This window comes from Lepidothrix coronata, unplaced genomic scaffold (assembly GCF_001604755.1).
Source record: "Lepidothrix coronata isolate B3197 unplaced genomic scaffold, Lepidothrix_coronata-1.0 Scaffold35, whole genome shotgun sequence".
In the NCBI taxonomy this organism is placed as follows: Eukaryota; Metazoa; Chordata; class Aves; order Passeriformes; family Pipridae; genus Lepidothrix; species Lepidothrix coronata.
In genome coordinates, this window is record NW_016690215.1 from 1,030,690 (window position 1) to 1,046,319 (window position 15,630).

General features: G+C 35.8%; 1 protein-coding gene across 2 annotated transcripts in view; it reads right to left on the minus strand.

Annotated features, from left to right (window-relative positions):
• The window catches only part of ANOS1 (anosmin 1), a 136,963-nt gene that overhangs the window by 8,642 nt on the left and 112,691 nt on the right, over positions 1–15,630 (minus strand). For both annotated transcript variants that reach the window (XM_017812330.1, XM_017812331.1), the window contains 2 exons: positions 2,813–2,907; positions 452–623 (listed from right to left, as the gene is read on the minus strand). In XM_017812330.1, the coding sequence (XP_017667819.1) occupies positions 452–623; positions 2,813–2,907 (267 nt within the window). The remainder of the gene's footprint in view (positions 1–451; positions 624–2,812; positions 2,908–15,630) is intronic.

Genomic DNA, 15,630 nt, shown 5'->3' on the forward strand with positions numbered 1-15,630 from the left:
GTCATAAAAGGTATGAATGCCCGTATTTGTTATTTGAGAGCAGAATTAACCTTAACAAAAACAAACTGAAAAAGCAGCTTATATCAGCACCAAAATATTGAAATGATAGGTCATGCCAGCATAACTATGTTTACAATTATCATCCATCATTACAATACATATAACTGGGAAACTGTTATTCCTTACAAAAATAAAAACTGTGTCATAACAAATGTCATCAAATATTTATTAAAATATCCAATAAAATTACACTAAATTGACAAAACAATAATATACAAGCCCAAATCAATACTGCTCTGTATTTCAGTTGATTTTTCACATAAGCATTGGTTACATTTCTATTTGTTCTGAATCTTTCATTTCCTGTTTTAGAATTGCTTTTAAAGACTCTCTTTTGGTGATTATAAATGCATTTGGAACTATTTGACTAGTTCTCCAGATTATGCCTTACCTCCTTCAGTAGGACAATTAATGTGCTTGTGCTTCTTTTCTTTAAATGCAGAGCAAGGGGGGGTAACAAAGAAAGTGCTCTCAGCCTTAAAACGCCCTTTAGATTTTGCAGGCAGAACAGTTACTTTGTATTTGCATGAAAATGACAGGTCCTTCAGAATAATGTAGTTTTCCTACAATAAGAAAAACAAAAAAATCACATGCTGGAAATAGATCTCTAGGGAAAAAAAAAAACAGGAAGAAGAAATTGAGGAATAAGACTGGCAAAAGATGAAAACTTTTCTCCAAAATAATATTTTCCTGGTATGCTTAACACATGCCAACGTGGTTTTTACTTAGGGAAGAAAGCAAACATTGCCAATGTTATGATTATTTTCAGTAGTAAAGTATATTAGCATGGTATTTGAATATGTCCTTCAATTCTACACAGTTCCTTTGCCATGCTGCATCAAAGCAACTGGCTTCTAATATTTAGAACAGTCTCTCTGAGTGATGGCAGTGGGGGTAGCAATGTGAGATATAAATGCTAATTGAATTAAATAAATGTAAGTTAAGCTGCTGTAAATGACAGGCTTCATCTATGTTTAACTTTTTAAAAGCACGTTCAAAGTTCAGCATGGCACTATGGATGCATTTTTTTCCACTTCAGTACATTAACTACTTCTATATTCTTATCAGGAAGAAAAGCTCCACAGCTAAACTACAAACCACAAGTCTCCGTTTAAGGACATGAGCGGAGGAGAAAACCCTACACAAAGTGTAAGTGTCCTGACAAATTCTTACGGTTCTTTGAAGTACTTTTGAAAATCACAGTCTGAAAACTTTAGCACAAATCATATACAGGAAAAAAAAAATGCTGCTTTGGTTGGATTTTTTCCTGGGAAAATGTCCAATAATACCTTACTGGCTAAGGTCAAAAGACTTTCAACTACCTTTTAAGTCTTTAATTCCCTTCAGAATGACTAATTTCCCGTGCTCTTCTGCATAAGTCCCTGTTTTTTTTCTAATTACAAACTGGATTTGCATCTAACCTTCACCTGGGAGGTCATTTTTGATGGGACATAGGGATCAGGCTGAGAATGGACTTGACTCCCTGCCTTCCTCCTGCCGGGAGAGTGCTCCAACAGGCTTCATGTCTCCTTAAAATTGTGACAGGGCTATTTTTATTTATTGTGGCAAGGCCTAAACGCTCAACACTGAAAGCTTAAGGGTTTTACCCTCCTTGACCTATACATACCCAGTACTAAACCTTTTGTAGTATCCACCCTCTTCTGTTTGCTTTCAATTATTTTTTCCTCAAAAGAAACAGCTTCCCAAAGTAGTTTGGATGAAATACCACAAAATGATTGAAAGGAAATAAATTAATTAATCCCACAATGCATTTGGACAGATGTATGAACAGTCTTTCCTGACCTCTAGTGGAAATAAACTTCTTAAATGTTAACGTTCTCTTATCTCCAATGTGCATATCTCGAAATACTGGGAATGAACATCATAACATTACACCATTTTTTAAATCCACCTCTAATATCTGCTATGCTAACCCCATGAAGCATTAAGTATTATGAGCTATCAGCACCCTGCGTGAGAAATTATGTCTTTTGATTTACTCTACTTTTACATGTCATTAACTCCCCATAACTGATGTGGTAGGATAGATCAGGGTAAGAAGGAAAGGTGAACTCTGATTTTGTCCACTCCCCATAACCCACTAAATCAACTGTGATGCACCAATCACATTATTATGTTGTTCAAATAATGTGTTACAGAAACACATAACACTAGATTGCCAACAAATTGAGAACGAAGAACTGCCATGCAATATATATTTGGGCTGACATGTACTTACATGGAGCTTTTCTTCTTATCTGATATCTGCCTGACTTCCAGATTTAATGTCTAATATTTCTCACCTACAGTCCTTTTTTTCTTATATCTATTATTCTCCCCAGGGTTGTGAAACTCACCTGCATCTCTAAAAGAAAACCTAGTTTATCAATTACTATTATTACTGTTCAGTATTTGCATTGTGCTAGAGTCCTACATTACTAATTTCAGATAAAGCTCCATATTTATTGCTGTAGAAATGCATAAGTACTTAGTTAAGAAGATTGCCAGGTCTCATTTTCTGAATAACAACAACAAAAAATTTTAGCCTTGTGTGGATTTAAAAAAACAGACAACCCAAAACAGTCTAGATGCACAATTTTTATCTTTTGCCAAGGAGGAACATAAAAAGGAAAGATCCTTACTTATCTGTGAAGCAAGGTATTAAGCATACTGTGTTATGATACAGAACCATCCTTTCTCATGCTGCTTAGAAGCTATTCAGAGTCAAGCAGAAGGCTGAATGGAGACTTACATAAGTCAGTTCTGTTACTTTCCTAAGTCCTTTGGTATCATTGTGTGCACAGGACTCCAGTAACCAGTGGACTTGGAATTGATTCATGCTGATATCTAAATGATATAAAAAGAGAGGAAAAGACATATATTATAAATATCCTTTCACCATTGCAACTTTTCTAGCTTCCCTGGATGAATATAGAAGGAGTTGTAAGTATGGTACATCCTCACCTGTACCTAAGAAACCTTTATATAATGGAGAAAATATTATATACCAAAGTAATTTAAACTTTGTATCAGCTAATGGAGATAAATTTAAAAAACAGTGAAATGGCATTTTCAGATATGTTAGCATATACTGCTTACATTTGCTTTAAAAATCAAGAATTTAAACTGAGCATTAAAAGAATAATCTCAATGCTACTACTTCTAATCATCCTGCAAATAATGGGAATGACTTTGTGACAACTGCCTGACTCTATATTATTAGAGCATTGCAATACTGCTGCCTGGCACTGCTTGAAAAATCTGTGCCTGAAGATATGCAAAAATGCCTGTAAATCCCTGAGTTTTCACCTTTCAGAATACACCACAAAACTTGTTCAGTATCTGTCAAAATAAAATTCTAGTCTTGACTCTTAGGACTAATACTGAAGGCTTGAGTTTACTCCCATTTAAATCAATGCCAAAACTTGCCGCAGTATCAATAGGTTAAGCTTTCAACTTATTTCCAGTTCTTCTAGCTTTTTGTCTAATAATGCTTGAATAAGGAAGCAAAACAAAGAGCAATAAAGAATTTAACAAAAGAAGAAAAACTCATTAGGTAGTGCAAATAGTTTCTGACATTTTTCTGGATTTCATTCTCTATCTTTATACAGGGGATGCAAAATTATCTGTTATTAATTAGCTTGGTATGACATAGCCACTAATGCCAAGTGCCTGATTGTAGGTTTCAGGAGGGAAAACAAATAACTTTGACGCCTTAAGGGCTGATCTGGCATTAGACTGCTATGAGCAATTTGAATGCAGAAGGGAAAGATTGTAAACTACAGAGAAAATAACTAGTGTATGAAACTAGCTGAAATGGCTCATTGAAATAGATTTTTGTAGTAGCTGCCTTCATAACAACAGGTATGCTAATTATGTGTGTGATTTCTTTAGAAACAGTATTTCTTTCAAAAAGAAATCTATAAAAAATAATGTCCTGCTTTGTGATTGTTCCCTCCCACTAAAATAAATAAAGAAATGGATGTGCTTTTCTTGTCTCTTTAGTGCTGGGCCTTCCCACTTGATGTGTCTATTGGATGGAGGCACAAACTCACAGTGCATTTCCAAGCTGGTTTCATCTGATTTTATCTCTTCCAGTTCACTCAGCTATTGTCCATCACCCTCTAGATGATCCTTAAGGTCCCTTCTGAACCTAACCATTCTATGGTTCTATGATTATTTTAAACTACCTGCATGGGTGGGCTGCTCTTTGCAAAGCTAGAAAATGGCTATTTTCATTTGTAATAATTTTCACTTGCAATCTATAAATAAATCACTCTCTTTTTGGTAGAGATTTATCCAAGCCTTGTAATTGCCCATCGATCAAGAACAGGATAAAATACATATCTGAAGTAGGTTACTGAATATAACTACATGGGTAACTGCGGAAAGACAAATTCCAAGCATCAAGACCTTACAACAGCTCAGCATTCAGATATATTGCTGCAGAAATTTACTAGGCTTCTGTTCCGAAAAGTAATTCAAGATAGAATCAGAGAATCATATAACTGTTTGGGTTGGAAGGGACTTTAAGGATCATCTATTTCCAACTCCCCTGCCACGTGCAGGGACACCTCCCACTAGACCAGGTTGCTCAATGACCCCATCCCACCTGGCCTTGAACACTGCCAGGGACAGGAAAAAATATTTGTTATTTTCAGCTACTGCCACAGCAGAATTCTGTTTGATTATGTGGCAGGTCCATTTCCATTCATTATGTGAGCTTCTGATCTCAGGTGGCTCTTTTCTTCCTTTCTACTTTTCCTTTTCTGCATTAGCAAACCCTTAGTTGACCATTTGTAAACAGCTGTGGTTTCTGATAACTTCTCTATTTGAGACAAAAAATCAGAAATACATTAAAAAAATCCTATCAACTGTAAATTTGTAATTTGTACTGTAAATGTAGGATGAAGGTTTTCAATAAACAATTTCAGAATTTTATTTGAACAAACAGATCTTAGATTTGATAGTGCTCACATCTAGTATTCTGATAACAACCTATACTGAAAATAGAGGATTTTTTTTTCTTTTCGGTGAGTATGCAATTAAAAGTTATCTGAAAAAGGTTTTTGCATACATATATAAGTATATCAGCTGTTATAAACTGGAAGGCATCATGACAGCTGGAGCTGATGCTTAACTGGTGCTAAGTTTATCCAAAACATTTCATTAGAACAGGGCTTTATGACTTCCCTGAACTTTTACTTTCAAGATTAAAACTCCTTTGATTCTCACTTCCACCTTTATAATGTCTGTTATCTAAAAAACGTGAAAATACACAGGAAGCCGGAAAAACTGAAAATGTATGTGCATGCATGTAGTATGCATATTAAATGACAAAATTGTTTTAGACATTATCTTTAATATTTTTAAAAGGAAAAGGAGACAAAATGCATGGAAGTATCGGAAAGGCCACAATGAGAGAATTTAAAAAAATGATGAAAATATCCACTTGTTTTTTAAAGGTGCTCATACAGCTCATGGCTCTCAAGTTTTATGAAACACTATATAGCTGATTTTGTATTTACAACACACACAAAAGAAAAGCTTCTCCCAGCCTTCCTTTCAGTAATATACTCCTAGTGAGATCACTACTATAATTTTACTTAGATTTTTTGTTTTAGTTGTCTGTTACAAACTCAGGGATAGGTACTGGAAAAGCCATTCAAGCTGCAGTCTAGACGAATGCCAGCCACTGCCACCAAATTAAGTCCAGCTAAAATTAATACACTGAGCAAAGAGCCACATCTTTTTCTGAAAAGTCATTTGAGTAGTTAATATTAACAGAATATTCATTACCTAACAGGACTTATTTTGGACAGTTTTACAAGGAAGCTCTGCTATCCCTTCTAGAATAGGTACATAACACTGACAAGAAACTGCCAGACTCCTTCAGTCTGCTTCCCTGATATTTCAGATGTCACAGTATAAGGCCTTTTTGTATATAATCAATCTCCTTCTTACTAGTTTGGAATTTTCTTGATTCTATACTTCCAATTAGCAGTCTTTATAAAGCTTGGTAACTTCACTGTTCTCATGGTTAGAAAGTCTATAATTTGCCATTAAAAAAGTGATGCTTGCACAAACAGCAAGCATTTGTATTTTCCAGAACTCAAAATATTTGTATAGAAACACTGAACGTGAAGTACATAATAAGTACAAGCACTCATCTGAGCAGCTCTAAGCTTGTGAAATTAGTCAACAGACTTAAGTAAGAACAGCAGAAAGCTTATTCAAATAATTACTTTTATTTTAAATTTATGTAAAGTGGGAAAAAAAAAAAAAAGACAATCCAGGACAATTACTTTGAAAATCTCTTAATGATAATGACATGGAAATGATCTCCAGCTGCCCAAGCTAAAGATTTTTAGATCTATAAGACAGTTGCACATAACTCATCTTTTCAGATTAATAGTTGCTGCTAATTATTTTGATTGTGATTTTTAAAGTAGATTTTCTAAAGTATAAAATGAGTTCCTAGGCTTAAGAAAACATTTCTATACAAACATCACAAGCACTTACCTCTTTTGCTCAACAAAGGCATGCAGCTAACTTTGTTGGACAGAAATCTTAAATCCTAATTAGAAACGTATGGATCAGGGGATGCTCTAATGCATGTGGTTTTTTTTAATTTGACGAAAACTGTCTTTATTTTCACAAGAATCTCCACAAAACTCTCTATCAATTGTGTTTAGAAAGATATTCTTCACTAAATTTTCTGTTTACTCCCCCTCCCCAATTTAAACTCTTTAGTTCCATTTTAATAAAAATAAAACAATACATTTAAAATTTTTGTGGGTGGAAAATGTGCATTTATTCTGTAGCCTCAAGCTGTAAAAATAGCTCAAAATCCTGTTAATGCCAATGCCTAATACATCTGTTCTCCACTTGGAAAAGTTCAGGTTATTATGCACAATTTAAGCATCTTAAATTGATAACTACCAAGTACTGGAACAAAGCCTAAGCCATGGCTGCACGATGGTTACTAGGAATACCCTAGGCCTACATTCTACACTTGCTAAATCTCATAATCTCCCAGAATTTAAAGCTCTGAGAATCATTCAGAAAAATAATCCAACACAATTCCAGGTAACTGCAACTTTTCCTAGATGGAATTTCTGGTTTAAATGGTTCTACAGTCTATTGAAAATAAACTAAATTTTAAACATGATCTCTTTCCCTCATCTTTGCCAACATTTTCCACATTTCTGTTTTGTACATATACATTACTGCCAGCCATATGAATAATTTCTTCTAATGTGGTTTCTTTTTTTTTACCATGCTACTGCAAACAGCTACTTTCTCAGCCTCAAATACTTTATTTGCTTTATATTGCAATTACTGTACAGGAGGGTGCCAACTTCACAGTCACGAGGAACTGAAGTCTGTTTTGTAGCTAAAAAACTGGCATAGCATGGGCATAACAGCAGTGAAATTTGTTCATGCAGCCCAACACCACCAATATGGACGTACTGTCAGTCCAGGAGACCAGGTAAACAGATTTAAGAGGTATTTATGTCTTTATATTCCTGTGATCCACAGCAAGAAGATTGCAACAGACTGTTTTGAGAACTGCAGCTGGTTTGCTGGAGGTCCTTAGGCAAAGCACTTCATGGCTCCTTACCTCTGTTCCACCCCGTCAAGCGGTGATAATGATAACGGTGTATGTCGTAAAAGTATTTCAGCTCTTGTAAATTATTCTGATGTATGTCTCTACCATTTGGTACAAAAATGCCAATTAATACCAGCTGTGACAGCACTATTATGCAGGCACCAAATTACAAAAACTTATTAGAAAAGGATTTGCTGGAAAACAAGATTTCATAGCAGATACGTTCAACAACAGCACCTCAAATTAAGGTGCAATTACAATAAAAATGTCTGGCATCAATAAACACAGCAACATCAAGTTGATTTCTGCATCATGACAGGATTTAAAGTAATTAATAGCCAGTGTATGACAGATTTTCCCATTAGAATAAAAGGTAAAAAAGTAAATATTATAAAATAAGACATACTTATATGCCTTTACCTGCCAGCTTTAAATTAAAGTATTAATTTATATAAATAACTAGCAGCTGTGAAATGCATATTTCAGTTAAAAAAAAAAAAAGGTGTTCTGTATTTTTTGTCAAGATACCTCAGCAAACTGACTTCCTCCAAAATACATACACATAATTAGTATGCTAACTGTATGTCAAAATGAGTTGTTATCAAAGCTTGGAAGATAATTAGCTATATGAAAACCTGCTGTCTTCATTCAAAGCTAACATTCCTTCAAACAGAATACCATGAGGAGTCTGAAATATCTGTGAAACTATTCAGTAAGAAAATTACTGAAACAACTTGTTCTTTGTGCAGCTAAACCTTTAGATTCATTATATTTTGTTAGATCTGATATTTCATATAGCAAACCACAATGATTTTTTCTGACTGGCCATATGTTTTTTGTTTTGCTTCTCACAGTGGGGCGGGGGGGATCGATCTTACAAGCTTCTGAACACTCTGGCCCTGATTCAACAAAGCACTTAGGCATATGAACAGTCATGTTGATTTCAACAGTTAAGGGTAGCTAATGGATCGGGCCAGAAAGTTTAGAACCCAGCAAGATCAAGACACAAATGACCACACTAACTACAGTTAAAGAATGGTCCTGAACGTGTCTTTGATGGTCTTAGACTAATACAAAGAAGGAAATATAGCAAAATTAAGTAATTTCCTTTCTGGATCATGTGTCTTGCAGCATTACTGCTCTAAAAATAGACTCCAGCAAGGGGAAAAGGTTTTATATTTAATATCAGAACACAGGGCATAATCTGCTCAGGACACATAAAGTGCATGTCACAGTATCTACAAGCTTGATTGTTTCTACTGTAAAGTTTTAGTATGATTTTGGGGAGCTCTGTATAAATCCTGGGTCAAATAAACACACCACCCAGGAAAAAATATTTATCTCATTGTATTGGATGGTGAAGCTGTGCTGTGGCGAATGCAAAAGTAGCAATGATAAATCGTGAAATTTATGATGCCTTCCATAAAGTAGAACAAACTATCATCTCCAAAGTGCCCACTTCCTGCAGAAATGTTCCTGCTCTTTCTACTGTATAATATATAATAATGGCCAGTCTTCGCGAGCAAAGATTAGGGAAAGGTCATTAACCCTTCGAGCCTGCGCAGTGGATTTTTTAGGTGAGACACAGCGTGCGCTGAACTGAGCCCACCCTTTAATCCTGAGGTTCATCTGCCGGGACCGAGCAAGCTTGGACAGTGGCAGTGAGGGTCTCAGGACGTAGGTTTGTTTAGAGTGACCTTCTCTTAGATGGATTGCCTTACAGGGCTGACGAGCTCCATCTGCCCGGGGGCTGGGAATTGAACCCGGGTCGCAGCGGTGAAAGTGCTGCACCCTAACCACTAGACCACCAGGGGCCCCCAACTTTCTACTGTATGTAACCCCTGATACACCTTTGTGGAACTAATACAACACAGCACTGGTTCCAACCCACCACTCTAGCAGAAGAAATACAGCATGACCTGCCTGTATTTCCAGACCAAGAACTTTTAAACAAATAGTTGAGATAGAATGCAATTAAGTGTCCTCTGCTCTCTCAAGCTTGTGTTGGACCAACATTCTTTTCCATGTCTACAGAGAGATCTATAATATGCAATTTTCCATCAACACTTTTTCTGCTAAGACTCAGTTGCTGAAAAATATGAAGGAAAGGCTGAAATATGGGCAAAATCCAATTGAATAAATAAAGCAGTGTTATTTACTACTAGTTCCTTCAGTTTTGAAGACTTGATTAGCATGAAGCAATCCACATGGTATTTACAGCATGACTGAAAACCAGTTAGGGAAGGGATACTTCAGTGTATTGCAGAGAAGCAAGATATGCTCAGTCAGACCTTAACGCTTATTTATTTCTTCATATATTGGTTCATGAACATTATATGACTCTGAATCATGATGTCCAACATTTGCAATCTGAAGCTCATGATAGGACAAGAAATAATAACACAGTAACAAGTGCTATTTTACTCATGGTAATTTAACAAGGGCAAAGTGGGGGAAACACAATTTACCTTCAACTATTGTTAAAATGCTGCACTGATGGGCTAATGCATTGTAAGTCTCTCTGTACTCCTCTTTTCCCTGGAAAAACTATTTGTTCTGTCGCAGGCATCTTAAAACAATTAAATGAAAACCTCTCTGTCTCTTTAGCTGCCTATGCATTGGTCCACATGGGGGTATAAAAAAGGGAAAAAAACCCACAAAATTTTGTTTGGTTACAAAATTCATGGTATTCATGACAACTCTGAGAAAAAACTTTTTAATAATCACCTATTCAAGCAGTATGATTAAAATAAACACCAAAACCTTCAGCTGACATTTAAACTTCATTCAACAAACACTTCCTAACAAGGCAAATCTTACTGTTTCCTGCTCTTACGTGGAATATAGGCAGTTTCAATTAAATCACAAAGATTTTGTTTCTCACATTATGCCATTTAAAACAAACTTTCTTTCTGTAGAACACATTCTTTGTATAATACAGCTATAAGCCTTTCCAAAAATTATATTAACGATTACTATGTAATTTAAAGACAGGCCTGAGCCACAGTATTTTTGTCCATATCTAGACCTAGGAAGCCTCAAGGTTTGAAGATGTTTATATTGAAGGATTTAAGTTTGGGATCATCTCTAAGCCGGATTACCTCTACCCTTACTCATTTTCCCACACACAACATCCTATACAAACTGAGTTCAACAGTATCTCATTCTGGTTTTCTATTACAAGGAAATTTGCCTCTTGTAAGCTCCAAGTCTCACAATAGCTGCTTGTAGGCTGAATGGTAGCTTCCTACATTATTCACTCACAGCCAGATTTTCAAAGCTATCTAAGTATCCAAAACCTGAATTTAACAAAAAACTAAAAAAAAAACCCAAACAAAAAACACTCACTATGGTTATAGACACATTGAAAATGTCACTAGGCACCCTATCATTACATCGCATTCTATTATTATTTAGCTTTCTGTGTAACTTCAACAAATCTGGACAATAATTTAGATGAGTAGGCTATATTGAAGGTAAATAATCTTGGAGTCTTTCCCTGTTCCAGAGTCAAGATACAGACCCATCCTATCTCTAACTCCACAGTGAGAAGAGATGCAGAGGTGCACCTGCTACTCCCTTCTCTCTCACATCCCATGCAAAAGCCATAGGGTGAGTTTGTACATATGTACAATGATCCATCAAGTTCCAAAACTGGAATTTCCTGATATGCATCATAGCATGCCATATCAGGATGTTGCTTTGCCTTATCACGCAGTTTCTAAATCCACAGTATAAAATTAATGAGTCTACAAAAAAAAGAACCAGCTTAAACATCTATAAAATCACGTGCACACAGGTAGGGTGAACAGAGCTTGACTGTTTTCTGTGTCCCCAATGTAAGAATTTGTAATCAAATAAAGGTAAAAGGACTGCCTTCAAAACAAATTAAAAAGTGTGGTTCCTCATAGAACAAGAACTTAAAACTCTGGAACTCCATAGCCCAGGATGTATCAAATGCCCAAAAAATTATGTCACCCCAATGGGACACTGGATATTATTGTGAAGATTAACACACCAGAAGTGAATAAATAATATGAAATCACATCAGGCTCAGGAATTTTCATTAAACAGACATTGTCTGAAGCCGGGACAATAATCTGCAGAAGAACCATTAGACTCTTGCCCTATTATTAAGTTCCGTTTGATTTCCTTTTGTCCACGGACAAGAGCAGAATACCTGTTGGGTAGGATCTTTGGTCTAGACTACTATGGAGACTTTTTAATTCAGTTTATGGTCATAGCAGCAAAAGGAACTGGTGTTTAACAACTCATTATTCATCAGATGCATACATGGGACATCTTCAAATTTAGATTATAATATTAGTGTCAGATACCCTTTTCTTGGTTTCTTTCCCTCCAACTCTAGCTACTCATTCAAATAGTCCATTTTCCTTCCCTGTCTGTAGTGTTTATGCAACTGGTTTTATGGCCACCTTACAAAACCAGGCTAATTAAAAGTACAGCTTAAAAAGAGGCATGTGGAGGAAAACTGACCCGATTTACAGAGGACACTCGTTAGTTTAAACCACCTTCACCATGAGCATGATGATTCCCTGCTGATAGCTTAACCTCCCCTGGATCACATGATAAATGTTTTCAGAACTTAGGCAGGATAAGAGAGCACTCATGAACAGTTATAAGCCCATAGCCGATGGAGAAGTATCTTGCTAAACTATAGTGCCTCAGTACCTTTTTACTCACAGTAGGAATCGTATGGTTGCTCGAGGTAGCATGGTGTAAGCATGTAAGACAGAACTTTAACTTAATATGACCTAGTGATACAGCTTGGGGAAAAAAGAGGAAGAACTGAATGGCAAAAAACTTGCCATTTTATCCCTCTGTTATTGAGACTGCCTCACAACAGACATTGCCATTGACAAGCTTAGTAATACTATAGATGTATGCATACATATGAAGTACTGTATTTTTTGTTAAAATAATTAACTTTATAGGTTGTGGTAATACTCAAGAAGTAATTAGAAATATAGAAAATGTGTACTAGGCAGACAGTATTACTGAAGGTACATAAAGATGCTGGGTTTGAAAACTTATTTTTTCCTGAAGAATAAAAAATCAGTCAAGAGTTTACTTATTAGTTGGCCAGTTAATTTTTTCAATGCATGTGAGTTAAGTCTTGATAAATAATTTTGGAACGCAGTATGTGTATCTACAGTCGGACCGCAGGTCCTCATTCCACCTAATGATGGTCTATCTTTGGATTGCACTCATGAACCAGGTAATTTGCAATTATATTTCTATTTGATCCTTTAATGCAAGTTCAAAAGAAATCAAGCTTAAATTTCTATCAGTTACTAAATTTAAGAATAAAAAGAATACTTCTTTTAAATGCATAAATTAAATTAAATACACTTTCACAATTATTGAAGGTGTTCTGGAGTATGATTCAGGTCACACCAAGGGCTTCCGAACAGCCCACACCATGTAAATTTTAAAATGAAGCAATAAATCGATCAACTGTACAAAGTGTTAGAACTAGTCTGACGAATGTTCTGGACATTCTACCTTTAGCAGACATCAGTGGGTGCCTGTTAAGCAAAATCAGTCTTCTGTGATGTCTGAGCTCTGGCACCACAGTGGGTAGTTCTGATTTGGCCTGTGATTGTTTGATTTCCTGGCAGACTTTGAATCAATTCCAACTACATTTCTGGGACTAATAGTTGGACAAATTGCCCTAAGTCTCTCACACCAAGAGCTTTCACCACCTACCCTGAAAGGTATGGAGATTTGGAATCAAGTGAAAGGCAACAAGTAATGGTTTTCTGTTCTGCTTTTGAAAACATGCAAAAAAATGCAGTAAACTGTGCCCTTGAAACGACTCTCCCATATTGTCTCATTTGCAGGGGAGATGCCACCGAGGTTACCAATATTGTAAATGTAATTTTAAAACTTTATTACTTGTCTCACTAATCAATTGCAGACTATTTGAGAAGTTGCACACCATCTGCTCTACCAAATTGTATTATTTGTGGTTGATGTTTTTCATGACTCCCACCAGTAACATTTTAAGTACTGTCAGCACTTTACATATGGACACAAAACACACTCAGAGTCCTGTAGTCAGTTTCTACAGTACAAGAGTCAGCTGTTCCCCTTTTCATTCTCTCCAAAAAGGCAAAGAGATTTTTCCCAGAGCTATATTAAGCCTACGTAAGATAAAGTCAGGGAGGAGTAGGAATCACACAGATGCTTCAGGTAGGATATTCTTTTAACTATGGAATAATTTCCCATAGGAATTAAAGCTGACAGCATTACCTATCTCCCCAGACAGGATGCTGTGGAAGTCCATAGGATAAAGGCATCTGAGTCAGCTGTAGCCTATGTGCAAAAGCAAATTATGCAATGTCTACAAGTACATTTCTAAAGAGGTGATCTAGTTGAAGATTCCTGTGCTTGGGGCCAGCTTTACTAATTAAATCCCTAAATACTAATGCACATTATGCATACCCACACAATCAACTGCTGTTGAGACAAAATCTCTGTATTGTCATGGAAGTCCGAGGGCAATATACTGGTGTATACTTCACAATAATTAACAGTGAGGTCATTTTCTTGGAAGAACCATCCAGACCCTGGTGATATCTTGAAGTACAAATATTTTACTGCTTAAATATCGATAATTAGAATATGGCCAGCTGCTCAAACACTAATCTGCCTAGTGCAACAGTTAGTACCAAACTAAATAATGCATTAGCGTTAAGCAACTAGTGTTGAATTCTTTACAATAACAGTAAGAAACTCCAGCTGGCATTGAGGGGTTTCATTAACTTCAATAGCTCTACTTCCGTGAGAAAGGACCATTCGATAACACGGGGAAAGCTTTCAATTATTTTAAAACCTGCCATATGAAATACCTTATTACAAACAAAGAGTCGGTACATACAGTCACTTCATTTATGTCCCTAAACTAAGTGAAAGTTAATTTCGTTTTCCTAAGATCTGGGTTTAAAAGCACTTGTGATAGCATTCTGTTTGCTTTGCCTTGCCTTGCATTTTATTCTTCCCTGTAATTTAATTCATTATTCTTGTTTGGTTGATTTATCAGACAATGGAGGATTCTCTGCCTCTCCCTGCCTTAAGTGTTCTTTTTTTCTTCTGCTTTAGCATTTACAGAAACACAAAGAAAGGAGCCTGAAGCCAAGTCTTAATGCATTTTAAATATTTGTCTTTTTAAGCAAAACCAAGGGGCAGATATATTGATTTTAAATACCTACAAGTACTTAAAATGTGTAGTTTAAACAGGGGGAAGTAAATGCACATAGATTTCATTCAATAAAAAGTGAAGGAAAATAAAACTTTACCTGAACAAGGAGAGGTGCATTATACTCCTATAACAGCCACCAAGAAAATGGTAGTGAAAGAAGAGTAATGGGTTAGAAAATATTGAGATACGTTGCTTTGGAAAGAAAATACTTCCTAATATTTTAATGTATTGTAATTATTGCAGCAAGTGATGAGAGTCGATGCAGTGAGTTCATAAAAAGTATTTTCTTTTTCTTCTGTTTTGCAGCAACTTGTAGGCTTTTCAGCAGACATCTAAAACCTCAGTTCTTCAGCTGCCCAACCACTGAAAACTAAAGAAAATGTAAGCATCTTTTTATTTTCACACCTTCAGTCTTGATTACTGGAAAAGATGTTGAGGATCTTAATTATCCTAAGTAGCTAATCCTTTTAAGTAGGGGGTTCAGAGCGTATCCATTCTTGGTAATGGATGGTACTCTGTGACTCCAGTAACAAGGAGTTAAAAGTAATTTGTTTAATTTGATTCAACCATTTGATATAAACAGTTCATAATTTCTAATTTCACACAGTCAAGACGGCCAAAAATTCTGTACACAAATACATTCTTCTTTTCATTTACAAAGGTGGGATTCTTGTTGCTTAAGGAATGTATTAAGGTATGTTTCTCTAATCCCAAGCCTAAATCAAGCAGCAAG